At 48.2% G+C, this 26,234-nt stretch overlaps 2 protein-coding genes across 3 annotated transcripts in view; both read left to right on the plus strand.

Moving 5' to 3' along the window:
* The window catches only part of LOC119654331 (myosin-IIIb-like), a 201,677-nt gene extending 193,096 nt beyond the window's left edge, over window positions 1-8,581 (plus strand). The window contains exons 14-16 of the mRNA XM_038059662.1: window positions 72-203; window positions 338-355; window positions 6,885-8,581. Of these exons, the coding sequence (XP_037915590.1) occupies window positions 72-203; window positions 338-355; window positions 6,885-8,034 (1,300 nt within the window). The 3' untranslated portion in view covers window positions 8,035-8,581. The remainder of the gene's footprint in view (window positions 1-71; window positions 204-337; window positions 356-6,884) is intronic.
* Window positions 8,582-15,375: 6,794 nt separating this feature from the next.
* The window catches only part of LOC119654388 (alpha-catulin), a 380,996-nt gene continuing 370,137 nt past the window's right edge, over window positions 15,376-26,234 (plus strand). For both annotated transcript variants that reach the window (XM_038059756.1, XM_038059758.1), the window contains exon 1: window positions 15,376-15,685. In XM_038059756.1, coding sequence (XP_037915684.1) covers window positions 15,554-15,685 — 132 coding nt within the window. In that variant the 5' untranslated portion in view covers window positions 15,376-15,553. The remainder of the gene's footprint in view (window positions 15,686-26,234) is intronic.

Consider the following 26,234-nt stretch of genomic DNA (forward strand, 5'->3'; position numbering starts at 1 on the left):
CAACTAATATTTCCCTACTTTCTTTGGATATTTTCTTGACATCATCATTAAGTTGAATTTCTCTTTAACAGAAAACAAACAAAAGGTGGTGGGGAAGTTATGTCTAGTAGAGAGGATGTGATTGGACCTCGTTTTGCTGATAATCCAAATTTACGAAGCACAGGCTGGCATGATGCTAGCCGAAAAATAAGAGCACCTCTGAGGTGTGTATCAATATCCTTTATTCTTATTATTGTACATATGCATACATAGAAACTGGCGAATTGTGGTCAGCACTCATTACATATTTTCTTCTCTTGTACTATTTTCTTCCTTTTTCAATGCGGTGGTGGAGCAGAGTCTATAAAAACTCCGAGTAGGTATGAGGTTCAGTTCGTTGAGTCTTACGTAGATTCATGTGCATCTAGGAACACATTCATTACGGATAACATCATCGAGTTTTGGTGCTCACAATGCACTTCCTCAAGGATTACCAGAACATAATATTATACCTTCACACAATTTGCTTGAATCATTCATCCTTTTTAATTATTTTTTTGCCATTAGCTTTGTCTCCTATCACAGAAATTTCTGACATATTCATGATTTCGTCAAATAGTCCCTGCACAATGTCCTTAGGACACTTTAGCTTGGTCACCTTTCGTCTCTACGCGCCGTATGTATTATAACTGCGTGTTTCTCATCTCCTCTGCCTTTCGCAGTTTGCTCTGGATAGATACTGCCATGGAGTTAATCGCATCCCAGTCTTCCTGACATGCTAATATTCTCCGCACCAAATTTTCTGGTATCATTTCCACAGTAATTAAAGAGCACTGCCTTTTTCAACCTTTACCTTTATTTTACCAAAATTTCTATTCAATAAATAATTACTCAAAATCACAATTTTCTATTCAATTAACTGAACAAAGTTAGCACTTGGCCTCTTCTCTGACCGGCGGATGAGAGTAGAGTGTTTATAAATTCGTTGATCTGTTGAACTTATTGCGGCCATTAATACAGCGGCGGAGGCGAATCCACATTGGTGCCCAGGTTCGCGTCTCTGATGCAACGCCACATCACTCCGCTTCCAGCTGAAACCACGCGGTACTCATTCACATCCGATGTCAAATCACAATATAAATCCCATTGCCACCAGTGAGATTTGAATGAGGATGGCTCAGCCTTAGGCAGTAGTACTAACTTCTGCCCCTTCGATAATACAGGAAATATCCCCTCGGTCATGCACATTTCGAACAACTCAGCGAACATGTCCGATCTGAATTTCACGGCAAACTTAAGGGCCTTCTTCGGTACGTCATCCAGACCCGGAGCTTTGCTATCTTTTATTTTACCGCAGATTTCCAGCAGCTCGGCACTGGTGAATGGCGGTATTGCCGCCATATTCAAAGGTCGCTGGAAATTGTCAGTGCCCTTCTTTTACTGGGGGAATAACCCCTGACGCGCTCGTTTTGCCCTTGGTGGATTTTGCCTACCGCACTCTGAACCGAACTCTTCGGGCTCGGTGACAAGCTGATTGAAGGCTGGCCACTTCAGTATTCCACCAGAAGTTGGGTCTTCTAGTGGAGAACGAGTACCTCTCAGGCATGGCCGCGTCACATGCTTTGGTGATGCATTGGGTCACATGAACAGTTCTTTCCGTAGGGACGCCTGCTTTATTAAATTGTTCTAGCCACACCTCTACGAAAGTCTGCTCATCTAAAGTTTTTGCAGGCCAGCCTAACATCTTGCACGGTTTCGTGCATGATGGTCCTCTGCCCTGTGTCTCCACCCATAGCTCAAAGAAGATTGCCTGGTGATCGCTGTGGGTGTAGTCCTCCCAGACGCACCAGTACATACCACGCACCAGTGCAGGGCTGACAAAGGTTAGGTCTACGATTGAGGTAGACTCCCCTTTCCGAAAGGTGTTTACATTATCTGCGTTGGCCAAAATTATATCCAATTGTGCAAAAGCGTCTAAAAGACTGTGACCCACTGAATTTACTTCTCTGCTACCCCTTGCATCTAGAACAGGACTGTCAAGCATTGCCTGGGATTCGGACAGTGTTAAACCTGGTAGGGCGTCACTGCATCTATATACACTACTTATTTTTGCTCATACAAAGCCACTGACTTGCTATCTTGCAACAAACTCTATGGCCTGCCGACCGCATGCCCACATTATCGCTCCACCAGTCGAATTTGTAATCCACGCGCCACCGTGACGGCTTCTATAGGGTTTGCTAATGATGACAATTTTCACCTAGGATTGGTAAACATTAGCTCACCTGTTTGCGTCTTTCGAATCTTGCTGACATTTCCACCCTAATCTTTTAGGTCGAGGCCAGCTTTGATCTTTTTCAATATCTCCGCGTTGTACAAATTTCCTTTGCTGGAGATTAGAATTGCCTCTGGGCGAATTCGCACTTTTGCTTTCTTCTTCGCCTTCTTGTTAGCCACCTTGGTCTATCCACCGTTTTTATTCCTCTTGGATTTTGCTGATACGATTGCCGAAGCTCGCACTTTGGGGACCAGGTTTCCCTCTTCAGTGCTTTTGGTTCCGTTTTGGGGAACTATTTGCATGGCCTTTTCCCTCTTAGGCGCTTGCTTGTTTCCCGGAGTATCCACATCTTTTTTCCGCACTCTCTTCTTCGATGGCAGGTTGATTGCTATACGATTAGGTATCACTTGGGTCGCCTGTGACGCCGTTTGGGCCGCAGGTTTTGACTTGTCCTTGGAATTTCGTTCTTCCTGCTGCAATTTTTTTGTAAAGCACTCTAACAGCAGTTATGCTTATCCTTGATGAACTCGGACAGCTCAACTATTTTTGCACCAAGCTATGTGAAGGGTAATTCCTCCAGATCAGGGTTCAGCTCTCCATGAGTCCTAACCAGATTACTGTTTTTAAATAGTCCTTCACCTTTGGAATGCTTTGCGGTTCAATCCACTTTATCTTTCATGATCTTTGGCATTTTCAGAGATCTCAGATTTGATGAGCTTCTTCTGAATGGGTCCTTTTCCTGGCCCTGGAGTACCTCCTGCTGCCGTTCCGCCTCAATCTCAACTCATCTTTCTTCGACTTTGTTACTGGTGTCCTCGGTAGAGTGGTACTTCGTTCGAACACTTCCTTTTCCAAATTGAAAACACTTGTAGCATTAAACGACACTGTGGTCAAGTTGTCGACCACCGAGGGACTGCAGTCGAGGGATATCGATGATGGGGAGCCCGTTTGCTTACTCCTAAAAGCCGCCGGTTCGGGAGTTCCGAGCCGCTGCACCGTAATTTCCTCCCTCTCACATCTTCTATAGTGGTTTTATGTTCTGGGTATCTTTCCCGTAGCCATTTTGGTCCGCGCACCAGAGATGAGCAGACACTAGCCCATGCACAGTCAGAAAGGGAAAGTTCATAAACATACATTTACACATCAATAAGTATGCTCCAATCTGCAACTGTGGTCGCGCCTGATGGAAAATCTGGACACTCCTCGCACTCCCTTGCGGATGAGGGCATTTCATATCAATGTCTACGATGTATCGCTGAGACTGCTCTGTATCAGCTGACAGAGATACTACGGGACGCCATAGAAACAAAAGAAATTGCACTGTGCGCGTTTTTGGATATCGAAGGAGCATTCGACAACACATCGCACACAGAGATGCAGGATGCCCTGAGCCGCAAAGGAGTGGGAAACACCCTGGCACTCTGGAATACAAGTCCGAGGCTACGCGGACGACATTGTTCTAATCTGTAGGGGCAAATATGAAGATACCCTATGTGATAGAATCCAAACTGGATTGAGGGTTACTAGTGCCTGGTGCAGGAAGGTGGGACTGCGGATCAACCCAACCAAAACCACCATAGTACCATGCACTAGGAGGCGTAAGCTGGATCACCTGAAAGCCATAACATTACATGACATGGAGGTGAAACGAGAAACAGAGGTCAACTATTTGGGAATCACGCTAGACCAAAAATTACTCAGGAAGACACATGTCGGAAACACTTGTCGAAAAGCCACGAGGGCTCGGATGACTTGCAGATCCATAGCAGGAAAAAAATGGGGTTGCAGCGCGAAGATACTACTTTGGATATATACTGCAATAGTAAGGCCAATGATAACCTATGGAGCGGTAATCTGGGCAGAAAGAACCCAACTCAGCACACAAGCCAGGGAATTACATAAGTTCCAAAGGCTGGCTTGCATCCCTGGAGGTCCTTCTGGGATTAACCCCTCTCCATCTGCACATACAGATGCAGGCAAGGAGATCAATATTCAGTATGGCCGGTAGTATGAGTGAGGCGGGAAGCTGCCTAAATCGAAGGAAGATTGATATCCTTTCTAGGCGGTATCCCGAATTACTGATACCGAGGGACAACATGACAACGAAGTTTCACTTCGATAAGAAGTTTGAAACACGTTCGAGTAACAAGGCAAACTGGAAGAGCGTGGCTGCGACATACGGCTCAAACCAGCAACTGATTACTTGGTACACTGACGGATCCCTCACAGCAGAGGGAGCGGGTGCCGGTGTCATTGGTCCAAGGAAAATGTACTTTGAGCCAATGGGCAGGTACACTAGCATATTCCAGGCGGAAATTTACGCCATAGACAAATGTGCCTCCTTTAATCTGCAAAGGAACTACAGGGGGCAGAACATAGCTATTCTCACCGATAGCCAAGCAGCGATCAAGGCACTTAGGTCCAACCAGGTGAACTCTAAACTGGTATGGGAATGCCTTGAGAGACTGAATACACTCGGCTCGTCCAACAAGGTCTGGATACTTTGGGTTCCAGGTCATGCTGGGTTGGAAGGCAATGAGGCAGCGAATGAACTAGCCAAGAAGGGAGCACGGATGCCTTTACACGGGCCAGAACCCTTCTGTGGAATCGGAAACGGTTTCATGGCTATGAATCTAAGAAACGAAGAGAAACGGTTGAGGGAACTATACTGGGTGGGCTTACCAGGGATGGACCAGTCCATGCGCACAAAGGATTGCTTAAACGTCACCAAAAAGAACCTCCGAATCATAGTGGGAATTCTCACTGGTCATTATCGGCTGAACTATCACCTAGGGAAGCTAGGGATATCTACGGACACTGCCTGCAGGTTCTGTGAGGAGGAGGACGAAACCTCTATATACGTCCTGGGACAGTGTCCGGCACTGGTGCAACGTAGGTCGATACATCTGGGAGAACACTTAATACCAGATGCAAAGCTGAAATTTCTGGAAGTGGGGAACATACTAAAGTTCCTAACGGTTACAGGCCTGCTTGAGATACTATGATCAACAGCTACACTATAACCAGTAAAAGGGGCACAATAGTTCTTCAAGGACGCGGTGCGACTTTCCCTTAACAGAATAATAATAATCGCTGAATTATCCTTCGACTTCGATGATCAAAAATACACATAATGGGATTTCTTTAATTCCTATAACAGGTCGTAATATATCTGTCATCATGTTCAACATGTGTGGCAGTTCCGATTGATCGTCCTACTCGATAAACATGTTGACTTGGATATAGGGGTTTAAGATTTTCACCACTGTTTTGACTACAAACGACGGCTGTGCTGTCTCTTATCATCGTTAGAAGAGATCCTAAAATTATTTCTACTTCAGAGGGACCTAGTAGTGTTATTCACTCCGGACCATTTCAGCGATTCAAAGGTCCCCTCCCCACCTGATTTTACCTTACGAGTATACCTTTTTTACTAGTTTACAATTTTCTTTCTTCCTGCATCTGCCTGTTATTGGGATGTTTTTCGCTGTGGGATAGTGCCCCTGTAATGTTTCACTGCGCTTCACTGATCGCGATACGTCGTCAATGGGTTTTTGGACTTTGGTCAATACCCGGTTCAAGAGTTTTCGGACTTCCGTTCTTATTCTGGCTAGGTTACTATTCTACCAGGGTACATGCCTTGTGATGTGATTGTCTTTGCTATATAGGTTTAGCTATCGGGCTAGGTTATACGACATGCTCCCCGTCTGCTTCGGGTGCCTACGTTTCGGCCATAGGGTTGCGGACTTCAAGGCAAAAGATCACGTGTGGGCTCGTTGTTTGCAGAGTGGCCGTATGGCTTCATCCTGGTGTAAAGAGGTGCACTACCGTGACCGGAGAAATTCCATCCCTGAGGGGTTGTGAAATCGAGGAGAACATGACGAGGCTCAAGTCTCGAAAGTCGCCTGACTAGGATGAGACGATTGGCCTGGAATAAGCTATGTGGAAGAGCTACTTCAATGGTAGACATTCATCCAGGACATCAACGAGCGTGTGTGGGTCAATGTGGGATTATGGCTACATTGTAGGTACTCACGTTAACCCACTAGGACCTACATTTGCAACCTCTCCAGCATAGAGTTCATTGCGACCTGCTGTTCTTCTTAAGTTTTAAAATACTTCAATTGAAATCGTGTGGCCTTTTCTCTTCGCTACACAGCAGGCCTCCCTTCTTACTTCCTTCTGTCTATGCCATTTCTATCATATTCGAGAGTCCTGCAGATACATGATGTAGTAGCTTCTTTGTTTTCATCGTCCTCCACACATTACAGAATTTGAGCCCCTTCATAGTTTGGCAGTGTAGGGACTAAAACCCTAAACAATTCTGCTGTGTCCTTCATCAAACAGTCCACCAGCCTTAATCCGTATGAGTATTTGCCCTGGGTGGGAATAAAAGTTGGCAACATATATATCGCACTACATCTTTGCAGCCGTAAAAGTAAAATTGTCCTCTAGAATTGCATAAGTTTGCCTTCATCAGCCGTCTTCATTGCTTTTGCTCTTGCATTAAGAGAATCTAGCTTCAACATCCAAAAAAACGAAACGTAGTTATCTATCATATACCCGTACCTGTTTCCTCAACTTTAAACTTTAATACTAATCCAAAACAAAATTGCTTCCTTTCCAGCCATACTCGACTACCCGCATTCAGTTACTTAACTCCGCATCAGAATCAACATTCAGAGGGTCATCCAAATGACAATAATGTCCAGCCATCAAAAGTTCGTGAAGTTCTTAAGCAAACATCAACATCAAATATTCCTCAAACCGTCATCGATAGTAACCTCAATAATAACCAACAAAAACAACTCAGTCCAAGACACCGTAACTCCCCGAATTCGCGAAATTTGAAATCACAACCAGCAACTGAGCAACAAAAGCACGCCGCCAAGAATGAAACCAACGGAAGATACCTTTTTGGCTTCCTGCAGAAACAGAGGGACCTAGAGCGTAATCTGAAGAACAAGCCGAAGAAGAGGGACAAGGATCGACCGAGGGCTGCAAGAAAGGCAGATAAAAGTGCAAATCACACGGATATTATAGTGCCCGTTAAGAGGAATGCTCCGCATCACGATTACCAGAACCAGCTCGTCACGGAGAAGTATAATAACAACCTCAACAACAACTGGAATGCAGCCAAGAGGATTAGCAACCAGTCAGCCAACGACAGTAACAACAACAAAGTTCCGGATAAGGTTCCTGTATACCGAAAATTCGGCGACACCAACGTCATTGCCAAAAATCGCAAAAATATGTTGGCGAAAACCTCGAACAGTTCCGCTTCCAACCAGACGCCCATTAAGACCAGTAACAACATCGCAAACAACAAGCTACGTCAAATTCCTCGAATCGAGGTGCAGAGCGACATTCAGCGTCTCAGCCCTAACTCAATGCTGACTCCCTTCTCCGAAATGAACAGGAACCAGCGGCTGGTCAACAAGTTCCTGAACAACGAAAACCAACCCCTACGACGAAACAGTGGCAACCTCCACTCAGCAATCAGCGGCAGTTCACCGAATCTCAGTACAAAATCCGCCGATCAATATTCTAATCATTCATTAGAGTCTATCGAAAAGGATATAATTGGGGGGAAGCGAATTGGGAGTGGGAGAGCTAGTGAGGATGACAACGAGGAAGTCGGACAATCCTATCTGGGTCCATTCAATTTCAGGCAGCTCTTGCGACCGACCGAAGGCCCTACAGAATCACTGCGGAAACGGAAGGGTATTAACTCTGGAACCCCGCCCCCACCGCAACGGGGCAAGAGTATTCTCTAAAGAGGTTCCTCTGAAAAGGAAATGAGAAGGATGCTTCGTAGAAATAGAATGGAAATATTAATGTTAATAAAGATTTTATTAGGTCTAGAACATTTTGTAAAGCTGGGTTCAGATGGACCCACTTATTATAGATAATATCGGCACATATGGTTCGCATCTGAAATTCACCCGCAAGGACATGTGTCCAGGGGATCTAATTTCAGATGCGAACCCGATTTTTACTCCCTTGAACGTGGATATTACAATGGATACGAGGTGAATATGTAAAGATATCCAAGGCCTGCCTGGTATGGTTTACCGCCCTTCTGCTTGGAACTCTCAGTTTTGTAGATATTGTTGCGGGTCGATGCCTTCTGCATTAGATCCGTTCCGCCTCATGTTATATTTTAACGAACCTTTCTCCTTTCATGTAGAAAGTCCCTTTGTATAAAGATCGGGTGGTCAACAAAAGAGATTTTAAGCTAATTTTAGATAAAACGCGTAATGTAATGTTCACTACTGTCGAGTTACGATCGAATACATCATTAAATACTCTTAGATTGTAAAACTAGATTTGTTTTTGCTTTTAAATAAGATACGGACTGAAAGAGATATCGTCAAGGAGCTTTCGAAACTTTATTGGATGCTTGGTCCTTAGATTAGTAAGCTGTTGATGGAAGCCGCTGAGGTGCTGGACAGTCTGGGGCCGAGACGCCATAGCTTCAGTCTGAGGGTAGGCTTTTTGGGAGTGTGCCGATTTTAAGGTATTTCTTCAAGGTTTGGATGAGTGTCGTGCTGTAGGTCATTTGGACTGTAGATGCTTCAAAATTGTCCCTGAATATAGTAAAGAGACCAGGTTAGACTGGGGCCAGTAGAGAGTTCCTGTTTCGCACGTGAAAGTTGTTTTGAGCGCACAGTGGGTTCGACTTAATTGCAAACAATGCATATTAAGGACCCTGAAGGCAGCAAGGAGCTTGGCAAATTTGAAAAGGAGCGCCGGCCGGGACTACGTTTTGGCTAAAAGTTTCCTGTATAGACTAAGGCATATGCAGATAAGAGCTCTGATGACGGTGACTTTTTTTCGCTCCGTAGACGGATTGCTTTTGAATGGCCAAACATGACAGTAAGGCAGTACTGGAAGCCTTGACAGAGAGAAGGCTTATGAGATAGATTTGCAGCTACTCGGATCGTCTTTCGGGGGTGGTAAAGCTAGCCAAGACCGGCGATTAGTAGGTATGTAGGTATCAGTGGTCGCCTCGAGGAGCCCAATTACCGCCGTGGTGCGCCATTTTAATGCCAGAAACTCCTAAGACCATGACTGCTATTATGAGAGCAGGGAGGTGGAGTTCAGCCGGCTCAGATCTTCAGAGCCAACTCGTAGCATATACGATGGAAAACAGCTCCCCATCCTGCAGCTAGAAATCTGTCTGAGTTCCCCAAAAAATGGTTTACTCAGTGTCAGTAGCCTGACCCTAGCTAGAGTTGAGCAATCGCAGAGGAAGTGATGCCCCCATTCCCCCATTCTCCCCAGCTTAGGTAATATGAATTGTGGGGTATGGCGAGCCAAGAGGCATGGTCCCCAATGGGCCAGTGCCTCGTGCAGATCGCAGTAATATTGTCTGCATTTGCACGCATCTGGCATAGGAGCTCTCGTGATCGAATTTTATTATAAGCAGACCAAATCCTCCTTGAATTGGCACAGGTAGTAAGCCTTCGTCATTTTAGTCGACAGCGGGACACCGACTGATTGTACTGATTGTACAGCACGTTTCTGCACTGCCCCACTAGCCTGGAAGATGTCGTCGCTGAGTACAGGACCTTAATGACCGCTTGGCGTCGGTCAGAACTCCTATGTTACACTTGGAGCTCGGATCATGCGTCAGCCGTCGACAGACTTCCAGTATCGCCAGTATCTCCACTTGTAATATACTGGCGAAACCTGGGAAACACACGGATACACCGTGTGTATTTGAGAAAAACCTCTCACTGATTCCGCAGAAGATCCTTAATTCATTGGTGAAAAATACTGTGTCATATCCCTGTAACATGCTGCCGGACTTCCACTATGCCCCAGTTGGAAAGTCCACAGTAAAGTTTCTTGTGAAGTTCAGCTTACGTATGGCATATTCCGTGAGGAATACCCAGATTTCCCGAGGTATTTCATCTAGGATGTTACTGTGGCCGTAGGACTTCGTTGTCCAGCATCCAGGCTCACGTAGTCTGATGGCACCGCACGTTACAATGTATTTAATGTGGAGGTCTAGGGGGAGGAAATGCAGGAGTATATTGAGAGCATCTGCCGGTCAGGACTGCAGAGCGCCAGTAGCACCTGCACACGTAATTCTTTGAATCTTACTAAGCTTCGTTCTATTGTATTTTTTGCTCATAGCACGCCACCGTACAATGGAGTCGTACTTCAGGATCGGACGCATCACAGCGGTGAACATTAAGAAAATCTTCTTCAGCGGGAGACCCCATTTTTCAGGTTCCCTTGCAGGCGTAGAAGGTTATACAGGCCTTCTTAACACTCAGTTCTATGTTCAATCTCCAATTTAGTCCTGGATTAAGGATTACACCCAGATACTTTACATTGGAGGATAGAGCCAATCTTTGCTCATTCAGCCGTGGTAGGTGGAATTCAGGTACCCGTGGCTTGGTGGTGAATAGCATCAGTTCCGTTTTGGTTGGGTTTATGCCAAGTCCGTATCTTGCGGCCCACAGGCACACCTTTCGTAGCGCTCCTTCCATGATGTCGCCCATAATGGACGGAAACATCCCTGACACCAATATCATCAAGTCGTCGACATACGCCACTACCCTCACCCCGCTACTGTCCAATATTCGTAAAATTTCGTTCACCACTATTGACAAGAGCACCGGAAAAATGGCTCCGCCCTTGGGCGTTCCTCTGTTCACAGCTCTGGTCAAGTGGTTGCCTCCCAGATCCGACTAGATTATCTTGGTGCTCAGCATGGATATAATCCAATGCGCAAGATACCCTTCGCATCCAATACTGGTCAAGGCTTCGTTGATGGCGTTGGTACGAACGTTGTTAAGTGCTTCCTCTGTATTCAAGAAGGCAGTTAGGGTATACTGCTTGTACTGCAGTGACCGCACAACCGTGCTAAGAGCGGTTTCTTTGGATTTGCCTTAAAGGTAGGCATAATGGGACTTAGAGAAAGTTCTCTTCATAATCGCCCTTAGGCACGCATTCTAAGGTTTTCAACACGAGAGAAAGAGGAGGAAATGCACGGCAGTATTGAAGTGAATGCGGTCGGCAACGTTCCTCCAGAGGAACATCAGCAAAAGCATCAAAAACGGGCTGATGAAACTGGAGTTTTCCGTAGGGAAAACGAAGGGTGGCGGAGTCCTCGTAGAACTAGGCCCGAAGACGACTAGCAAGAGTATATTCTACGAACCGGTCAAGACGCTTGTTTCTAGTCTAGAGCCTATGTGCTCTCTAGAAATCTGGGATCTTCACTGCCTCACAGAAAAGGTTGAACTAGAGGAGGGGATAAAACGTGGGTGTCCAGAGGTAGCCAATGCTCGGATATGTATCATCTTTGCAAATGCTCAAGGCCAAAAACTCGCGGGATGGAAGTCCCCGAGCAATATGCAAGGAAGCTCCTTAGCAACGGGAAAATCAGAATTAGATGAGTAGTATGCAGGGTACGAATGCGGATAGTCCTCACCAAGTGCTGCAGGTGTCTGGACTATGGACACATGTCCGCAATTTGCAAGGGCCCGGACAGGAGGACAGCATGCCCGAATGTGGCCAAGTAGGTCACCAAACGAATACTTGCAATCAAAGCGTTCTCTGTGGGGATCTTGGCGTGTTTGATGAGAGCGTCAAAGAACACTGCGGGCTCGGAATGGTGTCCAATCTTTAGGGTGGATCTGGAAAGGGCTAGGGTGCATGGTCTGCAGTTTACAAATTAGCGTGCACTGGATGCAATCGCTCACCAGTTGCTAGCGCAGTTCGCTGCGAAGGTAGATGCTGATCTAGTGCTACTCAATACCGAAACAGGGAGTCGGCTTCCTGGCATCTTGACTTATCGGGCACCGCTGCCATCTGGGTTCGGGACGACCTTCTTGCCGAAGACCAATGGAATGGGTTTGTCTAGATTCGGTGTTTAGGGATAACGTTTACCTGGCGCCGAATGAGATGATGCCACACTTTCGGCGCCGGCTTGATACTCTGGAGGACGCCGTTTCGAGCACGGAGGAGAGGATTCGGTAGACGGTGATTTTAATGCTAGGGCTCTTGAATGGGGCATGCCTCAGCCAGACTCCAGAGGGAAACGGATTCTATATATGGTGGCGAGAACTGGGCTCGTAGTTTTAAACACCGGGTCCAAGCCGACGTTTTGGCATCCAGAGCATGAAGCAAGCATTTCTGACATCACTTTTGCGTCAGAATCCCTGGCATCATCGGTGGATGGGTGGCCAATCCTAAAAGACTTCTCGGCGAGTGATCACCAGTACATCGCGTTTGAAGTGGTTGACGCTAATCACCGGCGAGCACCAACTCGACGCTCCCCCTGCTTGTGGAATTTCGCAATGGTGAACATCGGGAAGTTCGTCGAAACTCTTGGAGCAGGCAGAGTCGCGCTGGAGGACGCCCCGGGGGGAGATAGCGTCGCAGCTGACACCATCGTAAATTCAGTGATGATCCTAACAACGACGGCGTGTGAGCCTTCCATACCCCGAAGGGGTCCTAGCCGCGACAACCCCTCTATGTACAGGTGGACGGACGAAAGTGGCCTACGGAGGGAGTGTCATAAGCTCCGCCGTTTGGCACAACGTTTACACGCCAGCGAGGAAGCATGCGCCATAAAGACACAATATAGATCAGCAAAAAGAAGACTCTGCAGCGGGATAAATAAAAGCAAAACTAGCGGCTGGCAGAAGCTGGTCAAGGAGGTGAATGGGAACCCGTGGGGGTTTGGCAATAAACTTGTCATTCGGAAAATTGGGGCTCCGCGGAAGCCTTGCATACTAAGTACCAATGAGATAGAATGCATTGTTCGGGCATTATTCCCTAGACATCCCGTACGGATTGATGTCAGTAGAGCGGAAAGCATCGAGAATTGCCCCCTTTTCACAATGAGAAAGCTCAAAGAAGCTGTTCCTGACGGAAGTTTACACACTGGTATTCCGCCAAAGGTCAGACTTGCTCCTTGGAGCATTCAACGCTTGTTTGAAGGAGTCTATCTTTTCTTGTTGCTGAAAGGTAGGGATTTGTTCTAATCAGCAAGAGAAGAAGAAACCCGGCCGCTGTGTATGCTTGACACGACCAGCTCAAAAAGCTCATCAGGACTTATCGTCAAGACAGTTCGGGGTCAGAACAGGGAGATCTACGATAGATTCTGTAATGGAGGTCGTGGATTTAGTTCATCGAACCGAGGCACACAAGCTGCCGATCTCGACGGATAGTGCTTCTCGTAGCGCTTGATGTCAGAAACACCTTGAATTCCGTAAAATGGATAGATATGCTGGGTACATTAGAAAACTCATTCCACGTACCAAGCTATCTTGCGGATATTGAGGGATTATCCGTAAGACCGCTGCCTGCTTTAAAAGCGTTAGAAGGCTAAAGGAGGATGAAGATCCTGTTGGGAGTAGCACGGGGATCCATTCTAGGGCCTAACCCCTGAAACGCTTCCTACGATAGTCTGCTGAGACTCGACATGTCAGAAAAGTCGCGCCTGATCGGTTATGCAGACGACGTTACTGCACTTGTTGGCAAACGCACTGTTGAACAAGCGCAAAGCGGACTTGGCATTTTTATGCGACGTCTAAATGAATGGATGATTGCTCATGGTTCCAGTCTAGCGCTGGAAAAAATCGAAGTTGTATTCTTGACCAGAATGAGAATGCCGACCCTGCGTCCCATATCGAACGGCGAATTGACTAGAGGGTCAATACCAGCGGTTAAATACCTTGGCTTAATGCTCGAGTCGGAGATGAGCTTCTGCAACTGGAGTCTCGGCCTTGAGTGGGCTAATGTCGAATGTTGAGGACCCTATATCTACTACGAGATGTCTTCTTATGGGCGCAATGCAGTGATAGTGATCGCCGGAGTGATTCCGTTGTCTTCCTTGCTAGGGACCGTTAAGCTACCTATAGCCGCATGGGTGAAAACTTAAGAGAGGTGGTTGCCCGTGGAGAACGTTAACGTACCCTTACCGAGTGGCAACTCTCTTGGAAAAATGAGCCAATAGGCCAACCCAACCCAACCCAACTTCTAAATGTGCATGGAGGTTTTCAGTCCTACTTACACAAGATTAGGAAGGCGCGATCTCCTGATTGTGTCTTCTGCAATGGAATAGTGGACGACGCTGAACACACCTTTTCTGTGAGAGGTGAGTCGGCTTTTGTCAACAGGAGAGCTCTTTCCAGAGAGCATTATGAGAGAGAAGCTGAGGAGCGCTGTCCGATGCAGTCTCCTTGATTGGGCTTGACCGACGGAGGGACCGGATGGCAAGGGGTTCCTGAGATATCAACTCCCTAAATCCGCTCGCCTCCCGTTGGTGAAAGGAATTCCCTGAGTTGAAGGCTCCCAAAGCCGGTAGAGCGGGAGGGCTATTCCTAAGTAATGTGTCAAACGGTTCCGGGCTAGTTCTTTGATGACAGTGGGTTGTTTAGTTAGCTGGTAGTCCGAGTCTAACACTCTGCGCGTAAACGGATTCACCTATCCTACTCTCAAAAAAAAAAAACAAACCCTGCGAGCGCTTCAACGGGGTATGACCTTCAACAGTCATTGCCGATTTCGATGTTTTTATGGGAAAATAGAATCCCAACAATTTGCGTTCGCGGTCATACAATATGCAAGACGTGCAAGCCTAATCTGATCAAAAAGATTTAATATAATATAATTTCAAGCTTGAATGCCCACCAGATTCTCGCAGCTATTCGTTCGTCCATATTGAGTAATCCCTAGTGAATGCGTCCCAGTGTAATATCACTTCATTATTTCCAATATATGACTTCACTTGAACATTGTTACACTTCGACCACTAAATAGCAGCCGTTGGTGTTGTGGTTTGCAGGTCGGAAGCCGAATTCTTACTTTTAAAGTGCACTTGGTTGATGGGTAATTCACGTGTGCAAGCAAATAGTCCGCAAAATCCATGTAGCAGCCGCTAACAGTTTGGACCACTTCTACGGCTTCGACCTAATCTATGGACGCACTACCCACAAAAGCCAGTTGCATTGAATAGTGCCGACCTTTGAAGGGAAGGCAAATTGGAGTAAGTACCCGATAATCCAATAGCAACCAATTCTCCGAGTTATTCATTCGTGAAAGAGTTGAAAGTGGTTGACGCTGCAAGGGGTCCTCTTTCGTGCAACTATTTCGTGGACAGAGGTTCAGTGGTTTGTCGGGAGAACATCTGAATGAAGTCGATTAAAGATTATTTGGGAAATATATGATAACAGCCGCATCGAGAGCCAGCTTGAAGCTAAGGGAGGAAAGTGAAAGTGGATAATCTAGAGTAAAGTGCCGTTGAATTGTCTACCGCGTGTGTTTTTCTATATAATGTCTTCCTGTTCTACATTTTCAAAGTTGTTTCTTCTTAATTTGAAAAACAATAATCCTTTGGACTATCACGAGGAGTGTCGAACGCTACAGCTTTACAGCGTTACGTCTGTACAATTATCCAAAATTGAGGTGAGTTTGTTTGTTACGTACATCAGTGCGATACGCATTAAAAAAGGTTGAAATTAGAGCAGCATCAACACAGGTTTAACCAAATATTGAAAGCTTTCAGTGAGGTCTTAAGCAAACTAAACCATAAGATGTTAAAACTTCGAAAAATCTGTCCTACCAAACCGCGATTAAAACCATAATTGACAAAGTCGAAGTCATGAAAGTTTCCAATTTTAACGATTCTACAATGTTATGTTCACGGTTTTTGCAGGACTACATATAAATCGCTTGCGGTTACTCGAAATGCGCTTCAGCTCTCCCCCCCCCCCCCCACGACTTCCTGAGACGCTCACACTCCCCCTCGACTGTGCTGCATTATGACCTATCCACTGCAATTTCCGCCCTCCAACCACAGTGCGTCATAGTACCAGGTCTGTGCACCGACCAAATTCTTAATTCGAGATAGTGTCAGGCCAGCGAACTTCGATAATGCGACGCGGGCGTCGACGGCGTCAATACCTGTCCACGCTCTCGCGTAAGTGTGGAGCCCTCCCATATAGTAATGCAAAAAGAACACTAGAACAGAATAGTCTTAACTTCATCTTGGTGTTGAGACAGGGTAGCGAAAGTGGATCTAGTGCGTCGGGCAACATCCAGTTCGCTGCTACCGTCCGCAAAAACCACGCTTCCTCGATATACAAATTGATCGATGCTTTCGATGCTCTGCTCATTAATGCAGATAGGGAGAGTGTCATGACTCGTCAGACTGAGAACTTTGGTTTTGTTGGTGTTTATCTTCAGTCCAGCTTTACTTGCTTCTCTTTTCAAATATAGAGCCATTTGGCCAAGGACCCTTTGAGAAAACAAGCAGATGTTATCATCATAGTCGAAGTGTTTGAGTGAACATGTTATTGCCTATTGAACTCCTCCACGCCTTCCGGACAAGAAAACATGAAGAATATCACCGATAGCAAAAAGAAATAATATCAGTGACAGTATGCAATCCTGGCCGCCTTTGTTTTGGACCTCCAAATCCTCCGAACTTTTGCCTCGGTACATCACTTGACATTTTGCGCCATCATATGATATTCCAATAATAGCAATTAGTTTCTTTGGAACGCCGCTCCTGCTTAGAGCACTCCAGATACATTCTCTGTTCACGCTATTGAAAGCTTTCCCGAAATCGATGAAGGGCAGGTGCAGCGACGATCTAAATTCGCCAGGTAGGTAGGTAGGTATCAGTGGCCGCTCCGAGGAGCCCAATTAGCGCTTTGGTGCGCCGTTTTGATGCCACAAACTCCTAAGACCGTGACTGTTGTTATAGGAACAGGGAAGCGGAGTCCAGCTGGCTCGGATCTTCAGAGCCAGCCCGTAGTATTCACGAAGGAAAGCAGCTCTCCGACCCTGTAACTAGAAATCTCACTGAGGTCTCCAAAGAATGGTTTACCCAGTGTCCGCAGCCTGACTCGAGCCAGAGCCGGGCAATCGCAGAGAAAGTGCATGAGGGTTTCCCTTCCTTCTCCGCAGCTTCGGCAATGCGAGTTGTAGGGTAAGCCGAGCCTAGCGGCATGGTCCCCTATGGGCCAGTGCCCCGTGCAGACCGCCATAATCTTGAATGCATTTGCACGCGTCTGGCACAGGAGCTCTCGTGATCGGGCTATGTTATAAGCGGGCCAAATTCTCCGTGATTTGGCACAGCTTGTAAGCCTTCGCCATCTCAGGCCCGCGGCTGCTAGGTAGTGCGAGTAGACTCGGCCCCCGACAGCCGCCAGCGGAACACCGACTGTGTTCCCCAAGGGACTGCCAAGAGCAGAGCCTTGCCAGGCCAATCCGTCAGCCCGCTCATTCCCTTCTATGTTCCTATGTCCGGGAACCCAGATGAGAGTCATCTTGAGCGTGCCGCCCAGATGGTTGAGCGCGTCTCTGCACTGCCCCACCAACCGGGAAGATGTCGTCGTTGAGTACAAGGCCTTGATGGCCGCTTGGCTGTCGGTCAGAATGGCTATGTTACGCTTGGGGCTCGAATCACGTTCCAGCCATCGACAGACTTCCAATATCGCCAGTACTTCCGCCAGGAATACACGGGTGAAACCTGGGAGACCATACGACTTGGACACACCGTGTGTATTCGAGAAAACCCCCGCGCCGACTCCATAGGCCATCTTTGATCCGTCCGTAAAGAATACCGTGTCATAGTCTTGCAACACGTCGCCGGTCTTCCACTTTGCCCTGGTTGGAAGGTCCACAGCAAAGTTTCTCGTGAAATTCAGCTTGCGTGTGACATAGTCCGTGGGGGATGCCCAGATTTCTCGAGGTATTTCATCTAGAATGTTGCTGTGGCCGTAGGACTTCGCTGCCCAGCATCCGGACTCACGTAGTCTGACGGCACTGCACGCTGCAACATATTTGATGTGGAGGTCTAGGGGGAGGAGATGCAGGAGTACATTGAGAACATCTGCCGGGCAAGACTACAGAGCCGCGTAGCACCTGCACACGCGGTTCTTTGAATCCTATTAAGCTTCGTTCTATTGTATTTCTTCTTCAAAGCCTGCCACCATACAATAGATCCGTACGTCAGGATCGGACGCACTACAGCCGTGTACATCCAGAGAACCATCCTCGGCCGGAGACCCCATTTCTTGGCAAAGGTTCTCTTACAGGCATAGAAGGCTATACAGGCCTTCTTAACCCTCAGTTCTATATTCAACCTCCAATTTAGCTTAGGATCCAGGATTACACCCAGATACTTCACATTAGAGGAAAGAACCAATCTTTGTTCATTTAGCCGTGGTAGATGGAATTCAGGTATCCTTGTATTGGTGGTGAATAGCATCAGTTGCGTTTTGGTTGGGTTTATGCTGAGTCCGCATCTTGCGGCCCACAGGCACACCTTTCGCAACGCTCCTTCCATGATGTCGCTCATAATGGACGGAAACATCCCAGATACTAGTATCACCAAGTCGTCGGCATACGCCACCACCTTCACCCCGCTGCTCTCCAATGTACGTAAAATTTTGTCCATTACTATTAACCAGAGCACCGGTGAGATAGCACCACCCTGGGGCGTGCCTCTGTTCACAGCTCTGGTCAAGTAGTTGCCTCCCAGATCGGATTGGATTATCCTGGTACTTAGCATGGATATAATCCAATGCGTGAGATACCCCTCCAATCCAACACCGGTCAAGGCTTCCTTGATTGCGTTGGTACTGACGTTGTTGAAGGCTCCTTCTATATCCAAGAAGGCAGCAAGGGTGTACTGCTTGTACTGCAGCGACCGCTCAACCGTGCCAATTACCTCGTGGAGGGCGGTTTCTGTGGATATTCCTTTGAGGTAGGCATGCTGGGACTTAGAGAAAGGCGTTCTCTCCATAATCGTCCTTAAGTGAATGTCCAGGACGCGTTCTAGGGTCTTCAGCACGAAAGAGGTCAGGCTGATTGGCCGAAAGTCCTTCGCGGGACTCATGATCGCGACTGCCCGCTTTCGGTATGAAATCCACCCGTGCGCGCTTCCAGGACTGCGGTACGTATCCTAAAGAGATGCAGCTCCGGTATATTTCAACAAGCCACGGCACAACCCTTTCCTGCTGCTTCTGTAGCATGACTGGCATTATGCCATCTGGGCCTGGAGATTTGTATGCGGAGAAGCTGCTTATAGCCCAGCCGATCCTATCCCCGGTAATTACCGATTTGATAGTCTCGCACAGCTGGGGTTGCCGGAAACCTTCCAAGCGAGGTTCTAACTCACAGTCCTCCTCGCTGGAGGGAAAGTGCGTTTGCACCAGCAGCTCCAAGGTTTCACTACAAGATTCCGTCCAGGAGCCTTCCGACTTTTTAAGGAAGGATGGACTCTTATGTTCCTTGGACAGAATCTTATTGAGCCTCGCGGATTCACTAGTGCTTTCAATGGTCTGACAATAGTCTAGCCAAGACCGCCTCTTGGCGGTCCTGATGGCCGACTTGTACTTCTTTAGGCAGTCCTTGTATGGCTGCCAGTATTTTTGCCTGTAGCATATGTTGAAGATTTCTTTGGTCAACTTCCTGAGAGTAGAGAGATCTTAATTCCACCACGGTGGCAGGGTCTTTTTGCTGTACTTAGCAGGGCACGAGACTTTGAAGGCGATATCAAAAGCCTTCTCCAGAGCCCCGACCTTTGACTCCAGTTCGTCTGTCGTGCCAATCCTACCAATTTGTGCACCGGAGAGTTTGTTCTTAATTACCTGACCAAACTTTCTCCAGTCGACCCTCCTGGGGTCTCTGAAGGGCTTGGAGACCTCTGCGGCGAGATCTAGACTGAAGAGTATCCAACTGTGGTCAGAGAAGGATCTCTGGTCAGACACTCTCGAGTCCTCCACCCTAAGAATCCCGTTGTCGGTTATTGGGGTGATATCAAGGACCTCCTCCCAACCGTCACAGCTCTCCGAGCAGGGGAAATGAAAGGTTGGTGTACTGCCCCTGTTACACACCGATAGATTTGAAGTAATAATAAAATCATAGAATGACTCACCTCTTTCGTTGATTTCAGAGCTACCCCAAAGCGTATGCCTTGCATTTGCGTCGCAGCCTATCAGCAGGTTGGCTTTCTTTGGTGTTATGGTGTTCGTCAGATGTTGTAGTTCTTGTGGCGGAGCTGATCGGTCGTGAGCCATGTACGCCGAGGAAATATACACGTTCTCTGCCCCCACCTGCTCCAGCTTGACCACAACTAGGTCACTGGAACTCAGGTCCGGGCACAGGAAAGCTGTTGTTAGCTGAATACATGCTCTAGGTTTAGCCTGATCAGCGTCTCCTGTGCTGTGGAATAAATTAAAATATTTGCTTTGGAGCCCTTTGATGGTTCGGTCGCTTCCGACCCAGGGCTCCTGTATTAATGCGATGTCGATGTCTTCCTCTAAGAGGAAGACGAGCAGATTAGCCGAGGCACACTTCGAGTGCTGCAGATTTATCTGCGTTACCCTCAGCATGATCTGCTTGCGTGGGGGGTTCGTCAGCCCCCGTCGGACCGTCGATCGTCATCTCCTCCAACAGCTCGTTGGCGGCGTCGATTGGGTCAAGGTCGTCGTCCGGTTTTGCAGAGCGGAACACTTTTACTTTGGCATTCCTGACTCCGAACCACACTTTGTAATCGGCCTTTTTCAGTGCCTCCAGGCACTCCTCGTTTATGCGGAGTAGTACGGGCTGGCTGTTTATCTGAGGTTCCTCCTCCTTTATAACAACCCAGTCGTCCATGGGAATCCCGGGATTGTGAAGGCGCAGGAAATGGACCAGCTTGTCCTTCTCCATGCGGATCTTCGGCAACCAAATGCGAGCGACCGGTCTCCTGGGAATCTCGTCGTAAGGGATAGTCTTGAGCTTAACGCCCTCCCAAGCGTCGCTGATCTTAGCGACGCACGAGCCGAGAAAGTCCTTAGAGAACTGGTCCATGCAAGCTATTACGTGGAACCCACGGACCACATGAGATGAATCAAAGTGGGGAGTGAGTCCCGGGTGTTTGCCTCCGGTTTCCACGAGCTGTTCATAGACCATGCCCGACTGCCTAGCCTCAACACTGGTCCACACCTCCAGCGTTAGTTTGCCGCTAGCAGAATTGCCATCCGCCAGCGCCACCCATAAGTGACTCCTGGCCACATCGCTGAAGGTCTTCGCAGTACGTGGCCCGCCGGCTGACGGTTGCTGTACAATTTCCTTCGGATGTTGCTTGGCGTCTGCGCTCTTGCCCACTCTACTCCGCGTTTTATCTTGTTCGACCTCGTCTTGAGATCGGTTGCGTTTTAGAGCGATGGGCTTCGCCTTCTGCTCGTCAGCCCGGCGTTTGCTGTTGTATTCATCAACAATCGCCTGGTATTTAGCGAGGTCTTTTTCATCCCGCTCGTCGACAGTACCGGCTTCCTTAGTCTTGGCAATCTTGCCGAGAATATGCATGGCCTTCTGGTACTGGCTCTTGAGCAGGACACCCGTGGATCTTCGTTTCTTAGCCGGTTTCCGGCGATTCTTGTCGGTTTTCGCTTTCGAGGGATCCCCCGACGCTGAGGGCTTCGGGTCAGGAGTACTATGTCTGGTACTCGCTACACCTGACGGCAGTGGGTTCCAGGCTGGAAGCCACTAGTCCGTCTGACGCCTCGCTCCGGGAGGTCCCTGCGGTTGGTTTCAGCATAACGATGCTACGGCTGGCACCGAGTGTATTGCTCTCGGCGGCCACTGTCTCCTGGCTGGAGGCCAGCAGCTGGTCCTCCGATGATGCGACTGGCATCATCGCCTCCTCTTCTATCGTCGTTTTGGTTTTTTTATTAATTGAGTCCATGTCTTGGTCCCACGAGTAGTCCGGGAAGAATGTCCACCCTGGCTGGCCGGCCATCAGGGTAAGGGTCTTATTTGAAACTGAAGGTGCCCAAGGTATTCAGAGTTCGCATACTGAAGACCAAGCTCCCCATTGGCCACGCAGCCCTCGGCGTATGCTGTTCCACCCTGGCTTGGGGTCCTATTAGCACCTTTTCCGGTGCAGGGAGACCGATCCCCGGGCTGTTGCTTCAGTCCATCCTCCCGCCAGATCTACTTGCCCCTAACACATGACCAGCAGACAAGCAGATCCTCGTCAGTTGGATGAGCCTACTCCCAGCCCGGCCCTACACACTCTTGGCCCGCCCGAAGATGGTTTCCAGCGGCCACCACGCGGAGGTCATGTGAGGACTTGCCTAATTATGCAACTTTAACCTGAAGCATAATCAGACCAGGCCGCCAAAATTCTCCAGACTGTTCCAAAATTATCTGTGGGGTGTTGATGTGGTGAATGCAGGAGGATTCGGAGCGGAAACCAGCCTGCCCTCTGTCGAGCAAGCTTTCGATTTCTCTGATACGTTCCAGAATTATTTTAGATATTACCCTTGCGACGTTCTCAGAACGGGTACTCCTCTTTAGAATCTTAACGATCATCTCCTTCTTCTACTTTCTGGGGAAGATCTCGTATTCCCAAGATTTCCGTACGAGTGAAAGCAGCAGATCTGCAGTAACTACAGATGCAGAGATAAATAACTCTGCTGGGAGACCGTCAGGCTCAGCAGTCCTACCCTGTTTGAGTGCATTCATGGCTAAAATGATTTGTTCTTCTGCTTGGAAGGACAGCCCGTATCGGCATGTTACGGCGGCAAACCATTTCATCCACAAGAGGAAGAAGCTCACCGGATGTAATAAGTTTAAGGACCGTGGTGAAGTGTTCTTTCAACCGTTTCAGTTATTCATCATCGTGGATGAGAAGTCAATCGTTGACGTCCTGCACAGGACCATCGAAAGACTTGCGACCGTATGCAAGATCTTTCGTGGTGCGGTATACACTCCTCAAATCATTGCGATCTGCGCCAAATTCGTTTCACTGACCAGCGCAATATCACATATTCTCTTGCCGCGGCGTACACTACGCTTAACTTTTCGGGATTTCGTTCGGTATCAGAATTCGAACGCGTTACCCCCGCCATCGCTAGCAGTGGTCAGTAGAGCCTTCAACCCCTTCCGTTCATCGACGTACTTCCACGATTCGGCAGTCAGCCAGATTTTATGACGCTCCTTTAGGATGTGGCCGACAACCTGTGTAGCACCCGAGAAAAGAGCACGATCACAATGCCACTTTTAGGAAGCCTCCCTTGAACTGCGTTGATTTCTTCATAGAAAGGATCCTTCCCCACTATATCGGAAGTCTCCGTTGGTGCGTAGCAATGTACAATTGTGATGCTCCTTAAGCTGGATTGAAATCCTGCAGTTAGAATTTTATCAGAAACCGGCTGCCAGGTCAAGAGAACGCACCTTGCGGTAGAAGTCAGAAGCAAACCCACACCGGATTTGCGTCTACCACCACTTGGATTTCCAGAGTACAAAGGAACATTGCCGCCAAAGGGAGAGGTGTACTCTCCAGAGTCCCAACATCTTACTTCACATAAGTCCAGAATGTCCAGCTTATATCGGTGGAATTCTCGCTCAAGTTGGAGAAAGCGAGCATTCTGAGGACCTTCGCTACCGCTACCGAAGAGCGTGCGCAAGTTCCAGAAGCTAATCATAGTCCGTTTTCGATAGCAAAAGATCTTCGGCACAAGATCACTCCCTATGCGGGGGTTGATCACGTGTCAGTAACAGTTAAGTTTCAAAATTTGCAGGTTTCTAGTCCACAAATTTCAATCCTGTTTAGAAACGTCTTACGACAAGTAGGGAAGACTGAGTGTATTCTTAAACCGCAACTCAAAGGGCGCAGAAATAAAGCATCCCTCGAACATACTGATACAGGTACAGGACTTAGGGACTACAAGCTGGGATGAGTGATAATGATGAGATAAGTTCGCAGGAGGTTTCCTTCAACGATCTCGATCTGCCTGGATAATGAATGGGCTAGGATGAGGTTAGCACTTGATGAGGAAGTTGAGGGCATGACGGGATTAGGGGGCGTCGATACGTGGGGTTTGACAGGAATCGTACAGGACCTGGTTGGAGATGTACTTGGACCAGTCTTCATTTCTGAAGGTGTTAGAACAGTGGCGGAGGACTTTGCACCCTTTTTTTGGGGGTAGGGTAGGTGAATGCATTTACGCACACAGTGTTGGACTCCCGATTCGGTACGTCGTCGGACTACCAACTAAACACCTCCCCATCGTCAGAGAGCTAGGAACCCTTTGTCACATTACTTCGGGCTAGTCCCCGAACTTTCCCGCCTTGCGGAGCCTTAAATCAGGGAATTCCTTTCACCAACGGGAGGGGAGAGGAGGAAGGGAACTGTCAGTTCAAGGAACCCCCTGCCATCCGGCTCCTCCATCGGTCGAGTTCTATCTTCTTAGCAACGAGAAGAGCCCGAACGTAATGGGCAACATGGTTCCACCTGTCAGCAGTCCTCAGCATCTCTTCCACAATGTTGTCTGGAGAGAGATCCTCTGTGTTTAAATAGAGCTGCTGACGAATCCCATCCCACCTTCCACAAGAAAAAAAAGTGTGGTGGGCGTCGTCCACAACTCCATTGCAAAACACACAATCCGAAGAACGCGCCTTTCCCATCTTGTGCAGGTAAGACTGAAAACTTCCATGCCCCCTTAAAAATTGGGTAAGGAAATAGTCAGTCTCACCATGCTTCCGATTCAGCCACGCGCCTAAGTTGCCGATGAGCCGCGCAGTCCATCTGCCTCTAGTTTCATTTTGCCAAGAGAGCTGCCACTCGTCTAGAGTGTGTTGCCGTTCTTCGCGAGCAACCACCTCCCTTGGCTCATCTCTCTTGCGCTTGTATATGGCCTGACGCTCCCTAGCAAGAAGGGCAACGGAGATAACTCCTGTGATTACGATCACGGCCGGTTCAAAGACAGTGCGGTATGCAGACGCCACCCATAAAGCTCCCCGTCTCTGTACTTGCGCGAGGCGTTTACGATATACCTCCTTGTTAAGAGCGCCAGCCCATACCTCTGCGCCATAGAGCAGGACAGACTGCGTTGAGCTCATCAGGAGACATCGCCTACTAGACGTAGGACCCCCAATGTTTGCCATTAGCCTACTTAACGCCGAAACTCCAGCCGCAGCCTTGTTCGCTGCCGCTTGAATTTACTCAGAAAAGCTCATCTTTGAGTCAAGAGTCAACCCGAGGTACTTGACCGCTGATTTTGACTCGAAGATCGACTCGCCGAACGATATGGGACGCAGGGTCGGAATTCTCTCTTTAGTCAGGATGACTACTTCGGTTTTTTCCAGTGCAAGTATGAAACCATGAGTAGTCATCCATCTGCTTACCCGTCGCATCAATATGCCGAGTCTGCTTTGCGCCTGTTCGACAGTGCGTCCAGCAATAAGCGCTGCGACATCATCTGCATAGCCGACCAGGCACGACCCTTTTGGCATGTCGAGTTTAAGCAGACTGTCATAGGTAGCGTTTCAGAGGTCCGGCCCTAGGATGGATCCCTGTGCTACCCCCGACGTGACCTCCATCCACCTTTGACCCTCTAGTGTTTCATAGAGCAGGGAGCGGTTCTTCAGATAGTCCCTCAAAATCCGTAGGAGATAGTTCGGCATGTTGAAGGTATTGTCTAGTGTGCCTAGAATGTCTTTCCATCTTACGGAATTGAAGGCGTTTCTGACGTCAAGCGTTACGAGGAGCACCACCCGTCGAGTTCGGCGGCTATGTGCCTCTGCTCGTCGAACGGCGTCCACGACCTGCATGACAGCATCAATTGTCGATCTCCCTGCCCTAAAACCAAACTGCCGGGGAGATAAATCTCCGGCAGCGCGTATCGCTTCAGCGAGTCTACTTCTGATAAGCTTTTCGAGCACTTTCCCAGCAGTATCAAGCATACATAGTGGGCGGTATGAAGACGGCAGTTCGGGATCGCCTTTCCTTTTAGGGATCAGAGGCAAGTCTCGCAACTTTCCAACGAGCAGGGAAAATGCCCTTTTTCAGGCGAGCGTTGAATGCACCGAGCAGTAGGTCTGGCCGGTGTTGGAATACCAGTTTGTACACCTCTGCTGGAATACCATCGGGCCCTGGCGCCTTCTTGTTTTTCATAGAGAGGACTGCCTGTTCCAACTCTTTTAGAGAGAAAAGTGGACAGTCCTCTGCACT

This window comes from Hermetia illucens, chromosome 4, assembly GCF_905115235.1.
Source record: "Hermetia illucens chromosome 4, iHerIll2.2.curated.20191125, whole genome shotgun sequence".
Taxonomy (NCBI): Eukaryota; Metazoa; Arthropoda; class Insecta; order Diptera; family Stratiomyidae; genus Hermetia; species Hermetia illucens.